This window comes from Thamnophis elegans, unplaced genomic scaffold (genome assembly GCF_009769535.1).
Source record: "Thamnophis elegans isolate rThaEle1 unplaced genomic scaffold, rThaEle1.pri scaffold_307_arrow_ctg1, whole genome shotgun sequence".
Classification (NCBI taxonomy): Eukaryota; Metazoa; Chordata; class Lepidosauria; order Squamata; family Colubridae; genus Thamnophis; species Thamnophis elegans.
Window position 1 is genome coordinate 14,300 of NW_022473778.1, and position 18,201 is coordinate 32,500.

Sequence of the window (18,201 nt, forward strand, 5' to 3'; positions counted from 1 at the left end):
AAGGGGGCCTAAAGCATTTTTCTTCTTCTTCTCTCTCTCTCTGTTCTCTTAGTGTCATTCCTTCGTTAAAGGGGCAAAAGGGGAATGGACAGGTAGGTAGGTAGGTGGGTGGGTAGAGATGATAGGATGGATGGAAGGAATGATGGATGGATGGATGGATGGATGGATGGATAGATAGACAGACAGAGAGAGAAGGAGAGAGAGAGAAAGAGGGATAGAGAGATAAAGAGATGATAGATAGATGAGATAGACAATATAGATAGATAAATAGATATAGATAGATAGATAGATAGATAGATAGATAGAGATATATAGATGAGAGAGAGATAATGATAATGATATAGCTAGATATATATAGAGATAGATAGAGAGAGAGAGAGAGAAGGAGAGAAAGAGAGATAGATAGAGAGATAAAGAAATGATAGATGAGATAGATAGATAGATAGATATAAGAGATGATATATAGATGAGAGAGAGATAGTGATAATGATATATATATATATATATATATATATATATATATATATATATATATATATGAGAGAGAGAGAGAGAGAGAGAGAAGGAGAGAGAGAAAGAGATAGATAGAGCAATAAAGAGAGATGATAGATAGATGAGATAGACATATAGATAGACAGACAGACAGACAGATAGATGAGAGAGAGAGAGAGAATCAGGAGGCAGATGTGGAAAGAAGCAGATAGATGGGCAATAGATAGATAGATGAGAGATAGATAGATAGATAGATAGATAGATAGATAGATAGATAGATAGATAGATAGATAGATAGATAGATAGTAGATAGATAGATAGACAGACAGACAGACAGACACAATTAGGAAGCAGATGTGGGGAGAGGGGGGAGGAGAGGCAGATAGATAAAGAGATACATGATAGATAGATGATAGACAGACAGACAGACAGACAGACAGAGGGGGAGAGCGAGAGAGAAAGGGAGACAGGCAGGCAGGCAGGCAGGAAGGCTGACAGACAGACAGACGCGTGGATTCTTTGGATTCTCACAGTGGTCAGAGAGGAAATAGCTTCAACCGGGGACAAAGACACTGCGCCATTCCTGATAAGACAACTGAATAGAAGCAGAGAAACTGACACGCAGGGAACAGCTGAAATTCCCCGGATTAACTTTTGAAGGAAAAAAAAAGCTTTGAAAACCCCATGGATCCCCTCCTCGGGAGAAACAATGGGCCTTCACTGCTTACTCACCCCTGAACAGCTGAAGAGTTGGATTTCATCCAGAAGTGGAGAAGACAGCAGCCATCTATATAAGCACTTCCTCTAGCTAGCTGGGAGACCTCTGGTGCCATTTGCTTTGACATAGGGAAAGCCTTTTACACATCTGGGCTGCAGAAATCCAGATAGTCCCTAGGGGGCAGTCATCTAACACGCGCCCCCCAAAACAGTTCTTTTCTGCCATCTTCTGGCCATGCCAATGTTTGCAGTTCAGATATGTGGACTTAAACATGTAAAAAAAAATGTGATTAACAATGAATATATCTTAAATGCTTGAAAGGCCATGACTGATGTTACAAGTACATATTGAAATATTGAATAAGGGAAAAAAAGGAAGGATCACGACTTTGAATACTAGAATGGTAAGGGAAGGAGTGGGGGGCAAGAGGTAGAAATAAGAGGGGGAAAGTAGTAAAAACAGATGTTAAGATAATGCAACATATGGAAGAACTATGAGAAAGTTGAGAATTGAAGGATGATCGTAGAGGCTATGTATTAGTAAAACTAAAAATGAAAATAAAATGTAATTATTAGGACTAATACTGTTATGCTTATTTTGTATTGAACTGTATGACACCCAGGAATCCAACCATTCACACAATAAGATGTATATAAAAAAAACTTTATTAAAAAAAGATATGTAGATAGGGGAGATGCCAGGAAACTGAAGGAAAGTTTCATGGCATCTTAAAAACTCATTGAGAGCCAAGATGGTGAAGTAATTAAGGTACCATGCTACAAAGCAGGGTACCGTGAGTTCTAGTCCCACCTTAGACGCAAAGCCAATTGGGTGAACTTCAGCCAGGCCCTAAGAAGGAAGGCAGCACTTTTGACTCAATGGCACACACACAAACATAAATTTAAAAACCCAAAACCTCATTAGTTTTATAGGCCTGAATGAATGAATTGAAGGAGGGAAGGAGGAATGAATTGAATGAATGAATGGAAAGAAGGAAGGAAGGGAAGGGAAGGAAGGAAGGAAGGAATTGAATTCATTGTTGGAATATATTTTTATACAACAACTACAGTAGTATTTAGCCAATAGATGGCAGTGTTTCAAAGTCTGCCTTTATGGTATTTATTCTGTGCTCTTTTCAGGTTTTCGGCTTGTTTCCTGTTTCAGTAATATAGTTGAGCAGTAAAGCACATGGTGACTGTACCCTTTGTTTGCTCTGTGTGGTGCTTTATATAAACAGAAGGAAGGGAGGGACAGAGGGAAGCTACAGTATGATTATTTATTTATTTATTTATTTATTTATTTATTTATTTATTTATGTATTTATGTATGTATGTATGTATGTATGTATGTATGTATGTATTTATTTATTTATTTATTTATTTATTTAGTAAATTTGTATAACTGTCATGTCATATACATGAGTTTGAGTGGCATTCAAATCAGGGGTGGGTTGCTACCAGCATTACTGCTGGTTTGGCGAGCAAAAATTTTTTGCAGGAGAGAATCGTTAGTTTCATTTCAGAGTTAAGAGAAAACAGAATCATTTCAGTTTCAATTCTCAGCACAGGCTCAGACCTGTTTAAGCTCCCATTGGCTGACTTAGTTGCTATGCCTATTCCTTGGCTGACCTTGTTACCCATGTCTCTCCCGGTCATGAATATTCTAACCAAGGGCTCTTGAGTTCAATCATTCTGGATCTCACCATCTTTGTTTTCTCAGTCTTCTAGATGGCTCCTACTGATCATCTCCATGTAAACACACCACTGAGAGAAAGCATCCCGCTCTCCAAGTTGGCTGGCACCAAGGTCTATCTCAAACTGGAGTGCTCCCAACCCACAGCTTCTTTTAAGATACGGGGCATCGGGAACTTCTGCAAAACGGTATGGATTGGAGAGAGATCCTAGGAGTGGGGCCCAAAGGGAGTTGTCAAATTCACATCTGACAGTGCTTGAAGCAAAGGCTTCAAGAACCAAGTTCAGCCAATTAGTTTACGTTTTAATTTTTTTTTTTTTTTTTTTTTTAAAAGAGAATTATGGAATCCTTGCCTCAGAAGGTAGAATATCGGCCATCTAGTTAGCCCAATTTCTGCTTGGTCCAGGGGCCTGTAGAACATCTCTGCTAGATGATGATTCGTCCTTTGCTGGAAGCCCTTTAATGTTGATGAAATAACCAGTGTTGTGGTGCAGTGGCCTAGAGGTGTAGCTCTCACCTCACATTCAGGAGGCGGTGAGTTCCATCCTAGGTAGAGGCAGATATTTCTCTCTCTGGGCACAATGAGAATATCTCTGCTGCACAAAACTCCTCATTGGCAACAGGATGAGCATCCGGCCAGTAAACACTAAGCTCCATTCCGTTGCCCAGACCCGAAAGGGATCATTAAAAGAAGATGATGATGAATGAAATAACCAGTTTTGTAGGTGTTAGAAACCTAAGGGGAAAAAAAATCCTTCTAATTCATAAGGTGGAGCAAAACTCACTTGAATGTCTCACTTAGCAACAGAAATTTTGGGCTCAGTTGTGGCCATAAGTTGAGGATAACCTCAATTAATATTCCCATCACGTATGCATTCAGTCATGACTTGGGGATGTTGATGAATGAACATATCCATCAGTCCCAACTAACGCGATCCAAATGCTCAGCTATATTCGAAGAAACGGGGATTCCTCTATTTTTGTGACTATGTTAAGGGACGTCAACTGAGAAAGGCCTCCAGTCAGTGGAAGTTCTCTTCTGCCGTGAAGAAGGCCACCTTCTCACATGTCTGCTTTTTGCTTCCACAGTGGGTGGAACGAGGGTGCAAGCACTTCATCACTTCCTCAGGTAAATGGATACCCAGGGCGGCCTTCCAACAAATATGAGTATTGGGTCAGCAACTGTGTGGGAAAGGGGGTTCACTAGGAATGAAGGCTATGAAGTGGCCCCAGTCTATTAGATGATGTAGGATAAAAGTAACATGACTGAGCTATGAAAGTCAAGGGGTTGTGGCCCACCAGCAGAGCTGGCAGCAGATTCAGATAGTGAGGAGGGTTGGGGAGGAACATGGGCCAGTCCTGGAGTCTGGGGAAGGGCTCTGATGAGGGCTCTGTGTCGGAGGCAGAGAGGGGGCCAGGGCCGTCTGACAGTTATCAGCTGCCATCAGAGTCGGACATCAGTGGGGCAGAAGAACAGCTGGAGCCTGTTCCCAGTCTGCGCATGTGCAGAGTTGCCAGACAAAAGGGAAGAGCTAAAGAACAAGGGTCAACGTGGGAGTAAGGCCACAGTGGGATGATGAATGGCCCCTCCCAGAGGAAATAAAAGAGGAGCGACAGGGGAGTGGAGTTTGCAGGAGACAATTACTTAGCTTCATTGGCTCATGACTCTCCGAAGCTCCTTGCCAAGTTCTCCAGATATTGGCCTGGCAGCTCTCCAAGCCAGATAAGGTCTGTGACCGTAAATCCTCCCTCGAAAGACTTTGCTGGATGTGAATGAGCAGAATTCACAGCCAATTAATAAAAGGGTTTTTTGTCAGAACCAGGAGTTTGCTTCATGCTCTCGGGAAGCCTCAGCCAGAACACAAGGTTTATATTGTTTCTCCACTCTCAACAAACCTTCCATAAGTCCTTATGAAAAGTATGGAAGGCGACCACCACCACCATACACTTATATACCGCACTTAGACTTATATACTGCTTTACGGTGCTCTACAACCCCTTCTAAGCGGTTTACAGAGTCGGCATATTGCCCCCCAACAATTTTGGGTCCTTGTTTTACCCACCTTGGAAGGCTGGAAGTCAACCTTGAGCCTGGTGAAATATAAACTGACGAATTGCAGGCAGCCGGCAGGCAGCAGATGTAGCCTGCAATGCTGCACTCTAACCACTGCCCCACCATGGCTCTCCTAGCACATGAAATGGGTTGTTTAGGTTACTACCTGCTAAGGGGAAGGTGCTCACTGGTTAAAGATGCTGAACTTATCAGCTGGAAAGCTGACAGCCATGGGTTCGCGACCCAGCACCGAACTTCACATCACACGTCAAACAACTTTCCTTTTCAGCTGGAAATGCCGGCCTTGCGGTGGCTTACTCTGCCCGAATGTTGGGGATCCCAGCCACCATCTACGTCCCCTCCTGTACCCCAGCTTTCACTATTGAGCGACTGAAGGAAGAAGGCAGCTCGGTGTACGTTGAAGGAGAGGTAGGTGGGGAGACAGTGGGCTGAGGAACAAAAACAGATCTGAAGATCTGCTATTACAGGTCATCCTTAACTTCACGACCATAATTGGAAATTCCATCATTAAGCAAGGCGGGTTGTTAAATGAACCGGGCCCAATTTTATGATCCTTTTTGCCAGGGCTGTTAAGTGGTGACCACACTTGAAATCCTGCATCCAGTTTTGGTCGCCACGGTGTAAAAAAGATGTTGAGACTCTAGAAAGAGTGCAGGGAAGAGCAACCAAGAGGATTAGGGGACTGGAGGATGTCAATGTTTGTTGCCTAAATTCAAATCCAGAAGCACGCACAGATAACTGATGCAGCAGGATTCATTAACTTCTTTATATATATAATAATAGATTAATAAATGTACAATACCAATAGGTGGTTCAGGCAGGAGAGTTACAGGCAAACACAAGCAGTTAGTTTCATTTCCGCAGACAAGACTGCTAGTTTACTTCTCAGAGCAGCAGACTTCTTTCTCCTTAAGTTTCATTTTCAATTCTCTGCACAGACTCAGTTCTGTTTAAGCTCCCATTGGCTCCCAACTGACTTAGTTGCTATGCCTATTCGTTGGCTGACCTTGTCCCCATGTCTCTCCCGGTCATGAATGTTTTAACAGAGGCTAAAATATACGAATGAGGGATGTGGGAACTGGGACTGATGTAATGAAGAGAAGGACTAGGGGTGACATGATAGCAGTCTTCCAGTATTTGAAGGGCTGCCACAAAGAAGAGGAGGTTAAGCTATTCTCCAAAGCACCTGAGGGCAGGACAAGAAACAAAGGATGGAAACTAACCAAAGAGAGAAGCAACCTAGAACTAAGTAGGAATTTCCTGACAATGAAAACAATTAACTAGTGGAACAATGTACCTATAGCATATTGTCGTTCTTCAAGGTTGCAGATAGTGGTTAATATTTCTTGATTTTGTTTTCTTAGCATCTTGATCTAACACAAGGACTTCATTTCCCCAGATATTAGCAGACAGCACAAAAGCAGCTAAAGAGTTGGTGAAGAACAATCCTGAGTGGGTTTATGTGCCTCCATTCGATGACCCCTTGATTTGGTAAGTATTCCTAAAAGAAATAGACCTCCTCTTCCTTGTCTTTCTTTTCTTCTCCTTCTTCCTCCTTCTCCTTTTCCTCCCTCCTCCTCCTGCCTTCTCCTTCTTCCTTCCTCCTTTCTCCTTCTTCCTTCCTTCTCCTTTCTACACCTCCTTTTCTTCTCCTTCTTCCACTTTCTCTTTCCTCCTTCCTCCTCCCCCTCCTCCTCTTCTCCTTCTTTCCTCCTTCTTCCCTCATCTCCTTCTTCATCTTTTCTTCTTGTTCCTCTCCTCCTTTCTCCTCCTCCTTTCTCCTCCTCCTCCTCTCCCCTCTTCCTCCTCCCATTCCACTCTCCCTCCTCCTCCTCCTCCTCCTCCTCCCTTCCTTCCTCCTTCCATCCTCTTCCTCCTCCTCCGCCCCTCCTCCTCCTCCCTCCCTCCCCCTCCTCCTCCTGCTACTCCTTCTACCTCTTCCTCTACTCCTCCTCCTCTTCCTCCTCCCTCCCTCCCTTCTTTTCTCCTCCTCCTCCTCCTCCATCATTAAATTTATAGCCCCATCTTTTCTATAAAGGCTCAAGATTGCATTCCGGTCCCTTAATTTTATCCACCCACTCTCTACACTTGATCTTAGCTGACAAGACCAAGAAGAGATTCCTTACCCAGATGCTGCCGTTATCTCACTTGGCTTGAGGGGAGGACTACAATCCTTTACCTCCCACTGCATAAAGAATGAATTAATTATATTATAGCCAAAAGGGGGAGGAGAAGAGGTTATGGCCTTTATGAAAAGATCTGCAAGCCCCTGGCATCGGTGTCAAATTAATAGAACAAGTTTTATTTTTTTCCTAATATATATATCTAGGAATTATTTTTCATACCTGTAGCACATGGAAAGTCCAACTAAGGTCTATTCTAAAGAGTACCCAAAGGAACACAAGGGCCATTCTTACTTTCTTTTATGCCGATGTGGAAATTATATCCTCAAGGCAGTGGAAGGTTTGGAGGCCAAGCTCATCAATCAATTTTGGTGTGAAGCCTAGATCTGTGATTGTAGACATCTTTGGAGGACATTCGGTTCAAATTTCTCAGAACCAATTTATGGTCTTTTGCTATATATCAAATATCTTCCCACATTTGGTTTCTGGCCTGTTCTAAATCAAGCTCCAAGTACATCGAGAGTTGGAAGGGACCTTGGAGGTCTTCTAGTCCAGCCCCCTGCTTAGGCAGGAAACCCTACACCCCTTCAGACAAATTGTTATCCAACCTCTTCTTAAAAACTTCCAGTGTTGGAGCATTCACAACTTCTGGAGGCAAATTGTTTCACTGATTAATTGTTCTACCACTCTACCACCTAGTTGAGTTTGAGCCGCTGAGTTTCAAGGAAGATTGTGCTAGATAGGCACTCCTTGACCCGCGAATCACTGCAGTTGTTAAGGGGGATGTTGAGAATGCTGCAACAGCCATAAGTGTGAGGACTAGCTCTACGTCACTTTTTCCCCAGTTGGTGTTGTTGCTTTGAACCGTCACTAAATAATTGGCTGTTACTCAAAGGTTACCTGAAGAAAAGTGGTGGGATTCAAATAATTGAACAACCGGTTCGCTGCCCTAATGACCAGCTGGGTAGGCGGGGCTCGGTGGTCATGTGACCGTGTGGGCGTGGCCAACTCAACGTCACTCCCATCGATGGGCGCTTCTTCGCCTTAGCTATCGCGACGTAATCAGGGTTAACCGGAGAGGCAGTTTCTGTAAGCAGGGCAACAAAGATTAGGCTAGAAACAACACCAGAATGTTTCCTTCCTGCCTTCCTTACAGGATTAGCCCTGTAAAGTGGGGAAAAAAACAAAAGGAGATTTCTTCCAACACCCGGTTCTCCCAACTGCCTGGAAAGTTACCAACCGGTTCTCCTGAATAGGTGCGAACCGTCTGAATCCTACCACTGTCTTTTGCTATATATCAAACGTCCTCCCACATTTGGTTTTTGGGCTACTCTAAGTCCGGGTCCATGAATATCTCTACCACACAGTTGAGTTTGAGTTGCTGAGTTTCAAGGAAGGATGTCCTTGACATACGCCCACAACTGGGGTCTGCGAATCACTGCAGTTGTTAAGGGGGACAGTTGAGAATCCTGCAAGAGTCCTAATAAGTGCGAGGACCAGTTGTGTATCACTTTCTTTTCCAGTTGGGTGTTGTCGCTTCAAACCACCACTAAATGATTGGATGTAACTCAAGGATTACCTGCAGTTCAGAGGTGGGTTCCTAACTATTCGGTCCGGTTAAGACGAATAGGTAGTAACTCTGGAGGACACATAACTTAGACCAACAGCAAGACTGTTGGTGGAGCAATACTGGAAGAAGGAAGACTTGCCTACAACTCAAGAATGGACATTGAAAGTTACAAATTTAGCCGAGATGGCTAAAATATCGGCATATCTTAAAGATCACTCAAGTGAGAGATATAAATGAGACTGGAAAAAATGGATTGACTATATACAAAATAAATATGGGACCAAGAAATTCCAGTTAGCCTATCAAGGCTATTAAGATCAGAAATGATTTAAATTGTTTAAAGTTAGCTCAGCAAGAAGAAGCTAAGGTCAATGTAGAATGTCATTAATTTCTTTATTTCTTTTTTTTCCAACAGATTTTAGACTGTGTTTGTTAAAAATCCATACCGTGTACGGGTTCTGGGGTCGGGGGGGGGAAGGAGGAGGGGGGTTGGGGGGCAGGGTGGAGGGAGTGGTATATATTAGGCTAGACAAGAATTTGGTGGTAAACTAGAATTATTTTGACATACAAAAAATTGTACTTTGATGTCTTACTGATTGAGGAATGATGAAATGTTTGTTTTAAAAGAAATAAAACTTTTGATTGAAAAAAAGAAAAAAAAGATTGCACAGGATGGGCCTTCTCCGGGTGCCTTCAGCGGGACAATGTCGGCTGGCGACACCTAGGAGTAGGGCCTTCTCTGTTGCTGCTCTGGCCCTATGGAATGAGCTGCCCCCAGAGATCCGGGCCCTACCCACTCTCATGGCCTTCTGCAAAGCTATTAAAACCTGGCTTTTCCGGCAGGCCTGGGGCTGTTGAGCTCTTGATTGAGGTCCGGCCCCTCTCTGATTGGGTGTATGCTGTGCTTTTTCTTAACTTTGTTGTGTCTCATTGTTTTAATTCTTTTTTTAATAATTTTCATTTCTGTAAGCCGCCCGGAGTCCTTCGGGATTGGGCGGCCTAGAAATCCAATAAATGAAATGAAGTGAAATAATGATACCAGTCCTATCCTCGATGGCGCCATCTTGATTTACTGTTCTGCACATGTGCAATTTCAATCTTCATTGAAAAAGTGTAATTTTTATTCCTTTTTTTAACGTTGCATGCATGCGCAGATCGTTCCTGGTGCAAATGCGCACGTGCGTGGAGCATGCAAAATTTTTCAGGCACCGAACCGATAGTAATGGTGGCCGGAGAACCCACCCCTGCTGCAGTTCATATTTCCAACCAATATTTCCAAGAAATATTCACCCATCTCGGTCTCGTTGTCTTCCCTCGGTTCCTCTCTCCTCTCCTGCCTTCTCAATTCTTTGCTAAGGCCGTTCGGCTCACCCTCTCCCTCTCTCCCTTCCAGGGAAGGTCACATGACTCTGGTCCGGGAGATGAAAGAGCAGATGGCCTCCAAGCCTGGAGCCATCGCCCTCTCCGTCGGAGGAGGGGGCATGCTATGTGGAGTGGTCCAAGGCCTACGAGAAGTGGGCTGGGACGATGTGCCGGTGGTTGCCTTGGAAACCAAAGGAGCTCACAGCCTGAATGCTGCCTTGGCAGCTGGGAAGCTGGTGACACTTCCTCAAATTACCAGGTGAGACTTGGGATGGACTTTTGCTGTTCAGGATGAGGAGCCCAGGCTGAGAAGAACTAGGGCTGGATACGGCCATCTCTTCTATAATTCACAGTAGCAATAGCAATAGCAATAGCAGTTAGACTTATATACCACTTCATAGGGCTTTCAGCCCTCTCTAAGCAGTTTACAGAGTCAGCATATCGCCCCCAACAACAATCTGGGTCCTCATTTTACCCACCTTGGAAGGATGGAAGGCTGAGTCAACCCTGAGCCAGTGAGATTTGAACAGCCGAACTGCAGAACTGCAGTCAGCTGAAGTAGCCTGCAGTGCTGCATTTAACCACTGCGCCACCTCGGCTCAGTGTATTCATGCCGCCAACTGGATGATGGTTGGCTCCTTTTCTGGCCTAGTGTTGTGGTCTGCTGGTGGCCTGCAGAGCTGGCAGCAGAGTCAGACAGTGAGGAGGGTTGGGGAGGAACATGGGCCAGTCCTGGTGTCTGGGGAAGGCTCGGACGAGGGCTCTGCATCGGAGGCAGAGAGAGAGAGAGAGAGACAGGGCCACTTGGGAGTTATGTGTTGTCTCTGGAGCCTCCGGAGTCTGACGTCAGCGAGGCAGAAGAACAGGGGGAGCCTGTTCCCAGTGCGCGCATGCACGGAGTTGCCAGAAGGCAAGAACAGTTAAGACAAAGGGGGCAACTTGGGTGCAAGGCTTGGAGATTATTAGCCCCTCCCGTAAGACATAAAAGAGGAGCAGATGGACGTGAGCCTTTGCAGGAAGCAATTTTGTTCATTCTGGTCCGTTCAAACTCTGAGAAGCTCCGTTTTGACTCTGTGCTCCGTTTGACCTTACAAAACTAATTGGCAACTAGGTCTCTGGCAGCGTTTCAAGGGAGATAAAGGTGGGTGCTTATCAGCCTTATCCAGCGGTGGGTTTCAAAAATTGTTCGAACCTACTCTGTGGGTGTGGCCTCCTTTGTGGGAGTGGCTTGCCACCCATGTGACCGGATGGGAGTGGTTTGCCGTCCATGTGACCGGATATGAAGATGCCGATGACACTTGTCAGAACCACCTTAAATTACCTCACACACAGCACTGGCATGCATAAGAATAGGATGTAAACTTGTTTTTTAATAGGCATCTTTGGTTTTCGTTAAAACAACTTCAACACACGCAATGTTCTGATTGTACCACAAACGCAGTAATCATCCTTACCTTTCACAGAGGCACTGAGCTTTATAAATATGAGCATGATAGTGTAGAATAATCATATCCAAGGACCAGGGGTGGGTTTCCAAAAAAATTGGAACCTCTTCTGTACGTGTGGCCTGTTTTCCGGGTCCACCGGTGGAACCTCTTCTAACCGGTCCGGTAGATTTGACGAACCGGTTTTACCGAATAGGTGCGAACTGGTAGGAACCCACCTCTGGCCTTATCCCGAAAGACTTTGGCAGACTTCTATTGGACTCTTCACAGACTCTTTACGGGCTGTGAATGGACATAATTTATAGCCATATAAATAAAAGAGGGTTTTTGGGACTAAGCATGTGATTTATGCTTTATCAGGAAGCTTAGGTCAGAACATCTGCACAGGATGTTGTGCAGATCATGGGAAGCCACAACCAAACACATTGTAGTTGGGTTGAGTATTGTTCTGACCCAACTCCCCAAACATGATAACCCCTCTGAAATGAACTCAAAGATTCCTTGATTAGGAGTGCCAGCAGCCCCAACAAAAACTTTCTCTCTCACCGCAGACTAACAAGTCTGTCCATCACGGAGATGAATAGTTGCCTGCCACATCTATTCATCTTTGCCCCCTGCCTTTTATCCCCAGAGCTAGGGTGGGGCTTCGTTAGCAGCGGTGGCTCTTCCGTCCCAAGGACCGGCCCATAGATTTCCACTGCTCTCCTCTCCTCTGCCACATCTATTCATCTCCGCTCCCTGCCTTTTATCCCCAGAGCTAGGCTGGGCTTCGTTAGCAGCAGTGGTTCTTCCATCCTAAGGACCGGCCCATAGATTTCCACTGCTCTCCTCTCCTCTGCCTTCTGTGCATCAGGCACTGGGCCCAGCTGTTCCTCCTCTTCCTCATAAGCTACCTCCAGACCTGGGGGCTGCTGACTCTCCATCTGAGGGCTGACGGACGGCCCTGGCTCAATCTCTCTCTCTCTCTCTCTCTCTCTCTCTCTGCCAGCTCTGTTCCCTCTTTCCCCACGGAGCCCTCAGGTTGCCTTGATGCTGACCCCCCTCTTCTGATCCGGCTGCTGGGGAGGGGGCGCCAGCCGACAGACCACCACAAGTATCAAGGGTGAATCTGATAAATATGGCCTCTGTCATAATGGGTTATATAGGAACTTGTTGGGGTTTATTCAATAATACACGGTTAATCAAACTATGGTTTGGTGTAGTAACTCTAACACTTCTCTTCCTTTCAGTGTCGCAACAACTCTGGGGGTGAGCGTGGTGGCAGCAGAGACTTTGAAGCTGGCTCAGGAGCACCCGACTCTATCAGTAGTGGTCACGGACCAGGAGGCAGTGGAAGCGATTGAAAAGTTTGTGGGTGTGTGGTGTGGCACCTGGCACGCTCAACCTATCTTGTCTCTCCGTCTCTGTTGTTGTTTCTACCTCTACGGTTTCTACTTTAATTTAAGGCTCTACTTCTTCTTCTACTTCCACCTCCAGCTCTTTATCATCTTTGTTTCAGTTTTGATCTTCATCTCCACCTCCATCTCCATGTCCACTTCCTTCTTTAGTTTATCTCTACCTCCGTCTCCATCGCCACCTCCATTTTCATCCCCACTTCCGTCTCCGTCACCTCCATCTCCACCTCCTATTTTTATCATTAGTATCATTATCTTCGTGTCAAGAGCGTGCAGTCACTAGAGGCAGGGGAGGCGTGGCCTCACCAGTCATGAGGAAAAGGAAAGAATTTTAAAGAATTTTTAAAAAATAATTAAAGCCAAGGTAGTTGCTACCAGATTCACAGTGACTTGGAACAGTGCTTAGTGTTAACTATAGGAGGAGGCCAGAGAAATAGGGGCCTCCTGTGCATAAGCAATTTTTCGCCTTTTAAGAGTTAAGCAAGGGTTAACAAGCAAAAAAATTCGTATGCAAAGGAGGCACGTGTTCTCTCGCCTCCTGTAGAGGGCATTTTTAGAGGCTTTTTAGAGTTCTCTGGGAGCAACTAGCTCAGTCTGATTCAGAGCTCTGGCCTTTCATGAGGGCAGGCCGAAGCAGAGTTGAAATCGTCTCTGAAACAGCTGGAAAAGGTGCGTGTGTGGGGAGGGGGGAGGAATTCAAAAAGTTTGATCGGAAGGCAGCAGGGGAAGAGGGGGTATGGCAGAGGAGCTGCTTTCAAGCCTTTGGAGAATATATGCATTGTTTGAGAGTGAGTGAGTGAGAGAGGGATCCAATTTCTCTGTGTGCGTGTGTCTGTTTGAGAGAGGGGGGAGGGAGGGAGAGAGGGAGGAAGGAGGAGGAGGAAGAAGAAAAAGAATGGGAAAACTTATTTTGCAAGGGGGGAAAATGCTGTCGCTTTAAATCGGAACTGAGCATGCCTGGCTGTGGAATTCTGGGAGTTGAAGTCCACAGTCTAAAAAGCTGCCTCACCAGCCATAAAGCTGACCGCATGTCACTGCTTCGTGTCTATCTCCACTTCCTCCTCCACCTATCCTTATCTTTACCTCTACCTCTTCCTCTCCCTCCACCTCCACCTCCAATTTCATTACAACTCCTTCAAATCCCATGTTAACAGTCCTTCCTTCCTTCCTTCTTTCCTTCCTTCCTTCCTTCCTTCCTTCCTGTGTAGTAGTTAGAAAGCAGTATCACACCCGAAATCTTTCTACTGGGAATAATCAAAGGGAAATATACAAAGAAAATTAAGTACATATTAACACATCTGCTAACTACAGCTAGAATAGCATTTGCCCAATGCTGGAAACAAAATAATACCCCCTCGGACGAATTAGTGATAAAAAAACCTTTGGATTGTGCAGAGATGGACAAATTACTGTATATACTCGAGTATAAGCCTAGTTTTTCAGCCCACTTTTTGGGCTGAAAAAAGCCGCCTCGGCTTATACTCGAGTCAGTGAAAAATTTGCCCGAAATGGAGGAGAAAAAGGGGCGGGGCCATGCCGCTGGGTGACACTCGTGAATGGCCCAGTGCCCCTGTGAGTTTCCCCTCCCTCTGTGTCAGTTTGCCGCGCAGCGCGCACCGCACCATCCCCCCTCCTCACGTTCTAATGTAATGCAGGGCTGTCTTACGATTCCCCTTCCTCCCCCTCCTGCCGCTCTGCAACGATGTCCCACCTCCTCCTTGTTATGGCAAGCAGCCACATAGCAATGTCCCACCTCCTCTGGTACAGTGATCCAATGATAGGAATCACTGTGCCGTGTGTCATAGGAGGCGGGACATCGCTCCCGCGGCTGCACGGGACATCATCATCACAGCGGGACATCAGCATCATGAGGTGAGTGAAGTATTTCATTGAATACACCGCTAGTTTACTGTTTTTCTTTGAAATAAATATTCAAAAACATTATTGGTATCTATTTTTATTTTTGAAATTTACCGGTAGCTGCTGCATTTCCCACCCTAGGCTTATACTCGAGTCAATAACTTTTCCAGTTTTTTGTGGTAAAATTAGGTGCCTCGGCTTATATTCGGGTCGGCCTATACTCGAGTATATACGGTAACACTGAAATTAAAAGATAAAGAAGAGTGGAATATTATGAAATTTGCAACAATTGGTACAAATGGCTGCAAAACAGGAATAAAATTAATTAAGCCAAAAAACAATATATATAGAACTGTGTATAAAGTGTGTAAATATAGAAGCGAAATATTATATACATGTACAGGTATGATGACATAACAATGTTGATGTAATGACTGTTAGGTGTTGTAGAAGGGAAAAAATAATTTTAAAAAATCTGCTAAAGAAAACAGTATCACAGGCTAACTCTGCCCACAGCCAGAAGTTCGATCCCGACCAGCTCAAGGTTGACTCAGCCTTCCCTCCTTCTGAGGTCAGTAAAAGGAGGAACCAGATTTTTGTGGGGCAATAGGCTGACTCTGTAAACCACTCAGGGAGGGATGTAAAAGCATTGTGAAGTGGCATATAAATCTAAGTGCTCTTGCTATTGCTAAAAGTACTTGTCTTCATTGTGCCAGCTTAATGGATACTCCTTTCCAGCATAGATAAAAGTAAATGTAAAGGTTCCTCTCGCATATATGTGCTAGTCGTTCCCGACTCTAGGGGGAGGTGCTCATTTCCGTCTTAAAGCCGAAGAGCCAGCGCTGTCCGAAGACGTCTCCGTGGTCATGTGGCATGACACAATGCCAAAGACGGATGGAAAACTGTTCCCTTCCCACCAAAGGTGGTTCCTATTTTTTCTACTTGCATTTTTTACCTGCTTTCGAACTGCTAGGTTGGCGGAAGCTGGGACAAGTCACGGGAGCTCACTCCGTTAAGCGGCACTAGGGATTCGAACCGCCGAACTGCCGACTTTTCTGACTGACAAGCTCAGCGGCTTAACCGCTGAGCCACCGCATCCCCCCCATCATAGATACATTTCTTATGTATTAAGTTATTTCTTGGTGACCCTCTTTTCGGCTTTAGTCTTACTGTCACTTGCTCTACAAGCTTTCAGTTAGATAAGACTAGAGTCCTAGAGCTGAGCTACCATATAGAACACCACTAGATGGCAGCAAAGAGAATCGTATATACATTCTTCTTGGCCCTCTAGTGGCCAGCCAGTTTAAGGGTCCTAGATTTACAATGATGCTGAACTCATAGGCATCAATTTCCTCTTCGCCTCATTCAGTGAATTCAAATCCCCATTTTTTTTCTCTCCCTCCCCCCCCAGATGACGAGAAGATCCTCGTGGAGCCTGCTTGTGGGGCTGCCTTAGCCATTGTCTACAGCGGAAGGGTGCAAAAGCTACAAGCAGAAGGCAAGCTGACGCCCCAGCTGGACTCTCTCGTGGTGATCGTGTGTGGAGGAAACAATATCACACTGGCCCAATTGAAACATCTCAAAGCCCAACTGGGCCTCTCGGAAGACGAGGAGCCGTGGGATGACGACGTAGAAGAGACCCACATCGCGATGGCCTTGTGTTCTTCACAAAACAAAGGTGGCCATTTTCGGACTTCGTTCCAGACCCACCGTCAACCCTACGCTTATTAAAACACCGTTGCCTCACGCTGTCTTCCTTCCTTCCTTCCTTCCTTCCTTCCTTCCTTCCTTCCTTCCTTCCTTGGCTTCTCTCTTACACAAAGGTGCCACAGGAACCCACTGGTGGGAATGACAGTCCAGGATCGTCTCCCTTAAAACCTTAGTTGGATCCCCAATCAAGAGAGAGCCAGCCCTAGGTCACTGTCAGATGCTTGGTCTTCCACCATGGTGTTGGGTTGAAGCCCAGTTCTCCAGTGTGGTGACCAGGTAGAATGTTCTTCTGGTTTTGGAGACCATCCCTTAAGACTGGCTATTGGTTCCTCCTGGACAGGAAAGGAGACCAAGATCTTCCTGTTCCAGTGGGATCCAACCTCTTGTAAGTTCCTCCTAGGGAATCTTTTCAGATCAGACAATCAGAAAGGTTCCAGGGTGATGGACAATCAGAAAGGTTCCAGAGTGATGGAGACACAGGTAGTCCTCAACTTATGACCGGTCACTTAATGACCATTTAAAGTTATCATGGACTTCCCTGGGGTACTTACGACCCAGTTTTGAAGTTCTGAGGGCCATCCCTGTCCCATCCTCCAAAGTCACATGACCTCACTTTGGGTGTTCAGCACCTGGTCCATATTTACGGTCGTTTGTAACACCCCAAATGTGACCACGATGGCTGTTGCCGAAAATCATCAGTTCCTTCCGGTTTTCGTCAAAACAGGCCCATAACCCATGATTGGTTCGCTTAATGGCCACAGTGTTTGTTTCACGACCGCCGCCAAAAAGGGCCTACAATCGGGCCAGTCATATGTCTGGTGTCCTGATATATGACTGTCCTGGCTTACAATTGTAAAGGGCATGTCCCTTTATGGTTGTAACTCGAGGACTGCCTGTATAGGCTCAAGGGGAATCTTCCCTTCTGGGCCATAACAATGGAAGGGGTGAAACTGGTCTTTGAAAAACCCCTTTCTCTTCCCTGAGGAAAAACCACGGGGACGGCATCGACTGAATGTGATTATATAAACAGTAGCCAGCTTTAGTAATTCATATTTTACTTCGATAGTCAAGAGTCCCCCAGCCTTCTTTCCTTCCTTGGATCTGTCCTTCCTTCCCCACTACACAATAGTGTGTCTCCCCCACCCACCCACAAAGCTTCTCCTAGTGCAAACAATTAAACAAAAACCACAGCCCTGGTAATTTAAAAAATTGGTAATGTTTCTTCTCTTTCTTTTCCTGTCACTCTTTTAAGAGCAACAAAAAATCAATACATGAATAAACGAATAAAAGGAAATAATGCATAAAATGAAAAAGCCTTGTTCATTTAACCCCTGTTTTATAGATATAGATATATACAATAGATCCTAAAGAGAGTCACGAGGATGCTATGTGCTAAGGCTTACACACACACACACACCGAAAAAGAGAAAGGGACAGAGAAGAAAAGAAAGGAAAAAAAAGAAAGAAAAGAGGGAGAAAGAAAGAGACAGAAAAGAGGAAGGAAGAGGAAGAGAGAAAGAAAGAAAAAAAGAAAGCAAGGAAGAGAAAGAGGAAAAGAAAAAAGAAAGTAGAAATAGAAAGACAAAGAGGAAGAGGAAGAGAGAAAGCATGAAAGAAAAAAAGGGAGAAAGAGAGAACGAAGAGAAAGTGAGAAAGAAAAAGAGAGAAAAAAGAGACAAAGAAAGACAGAGAGAGTTAAAGAGGGAGAAAGAAAGCCAGAGAAAGAGGAAAGAGGGAGAGAAAAAAACAAATGAAAGAGAG

At 45.0% G+C, this 18,201-nt stretch overlaps 1 protein-coding gene across 1 annotated transcript in view; it reads left to right on the forward strand.

Moving 5' to 3' along the window:
• The window catches only part of SDS (serine dehydratase), a 25,633-nt gene extending 7,909 nt beyond the window's left edge, over positions 1–17,724 (forward strand). Inside the window, exons 3-9 of the mRNA XM_032238560.1 lie at positions 2,930–3,090; positions 3,992–4,031; positions 5,245–5,384; positions 6,376–6,467; positions 10,063–10,290; positions 12,706–12,830; positions 16,142–17,724. Of these exons, the coding sequence (XP_032094451.1) occupies positions 2,938–3,090; positions 3,992–4,031; positions 5,245–5,384; positions 6,376–6,467; positions 10,063–10,290; positions 12,706–12,830; positions 16,142–16,461 (1,098 nt within the window). The 5' untranslated portion in view covers positions 2,930–2,937 and the 3' untranslated portion in view covers positions 16,462–17,724. The remainder of the gene's footprint in view (positions 1–2,929; positions 3,091–3,991; positions 4,032–5,244; positions 5,385–6,375; positions 6,468–10,062; positions 10,291–12,705; positions 12,831–16,141) is intronic.
• The last annotated feature ends 477 nt before the right edge of the window (positions 17,725–18,201 follow it).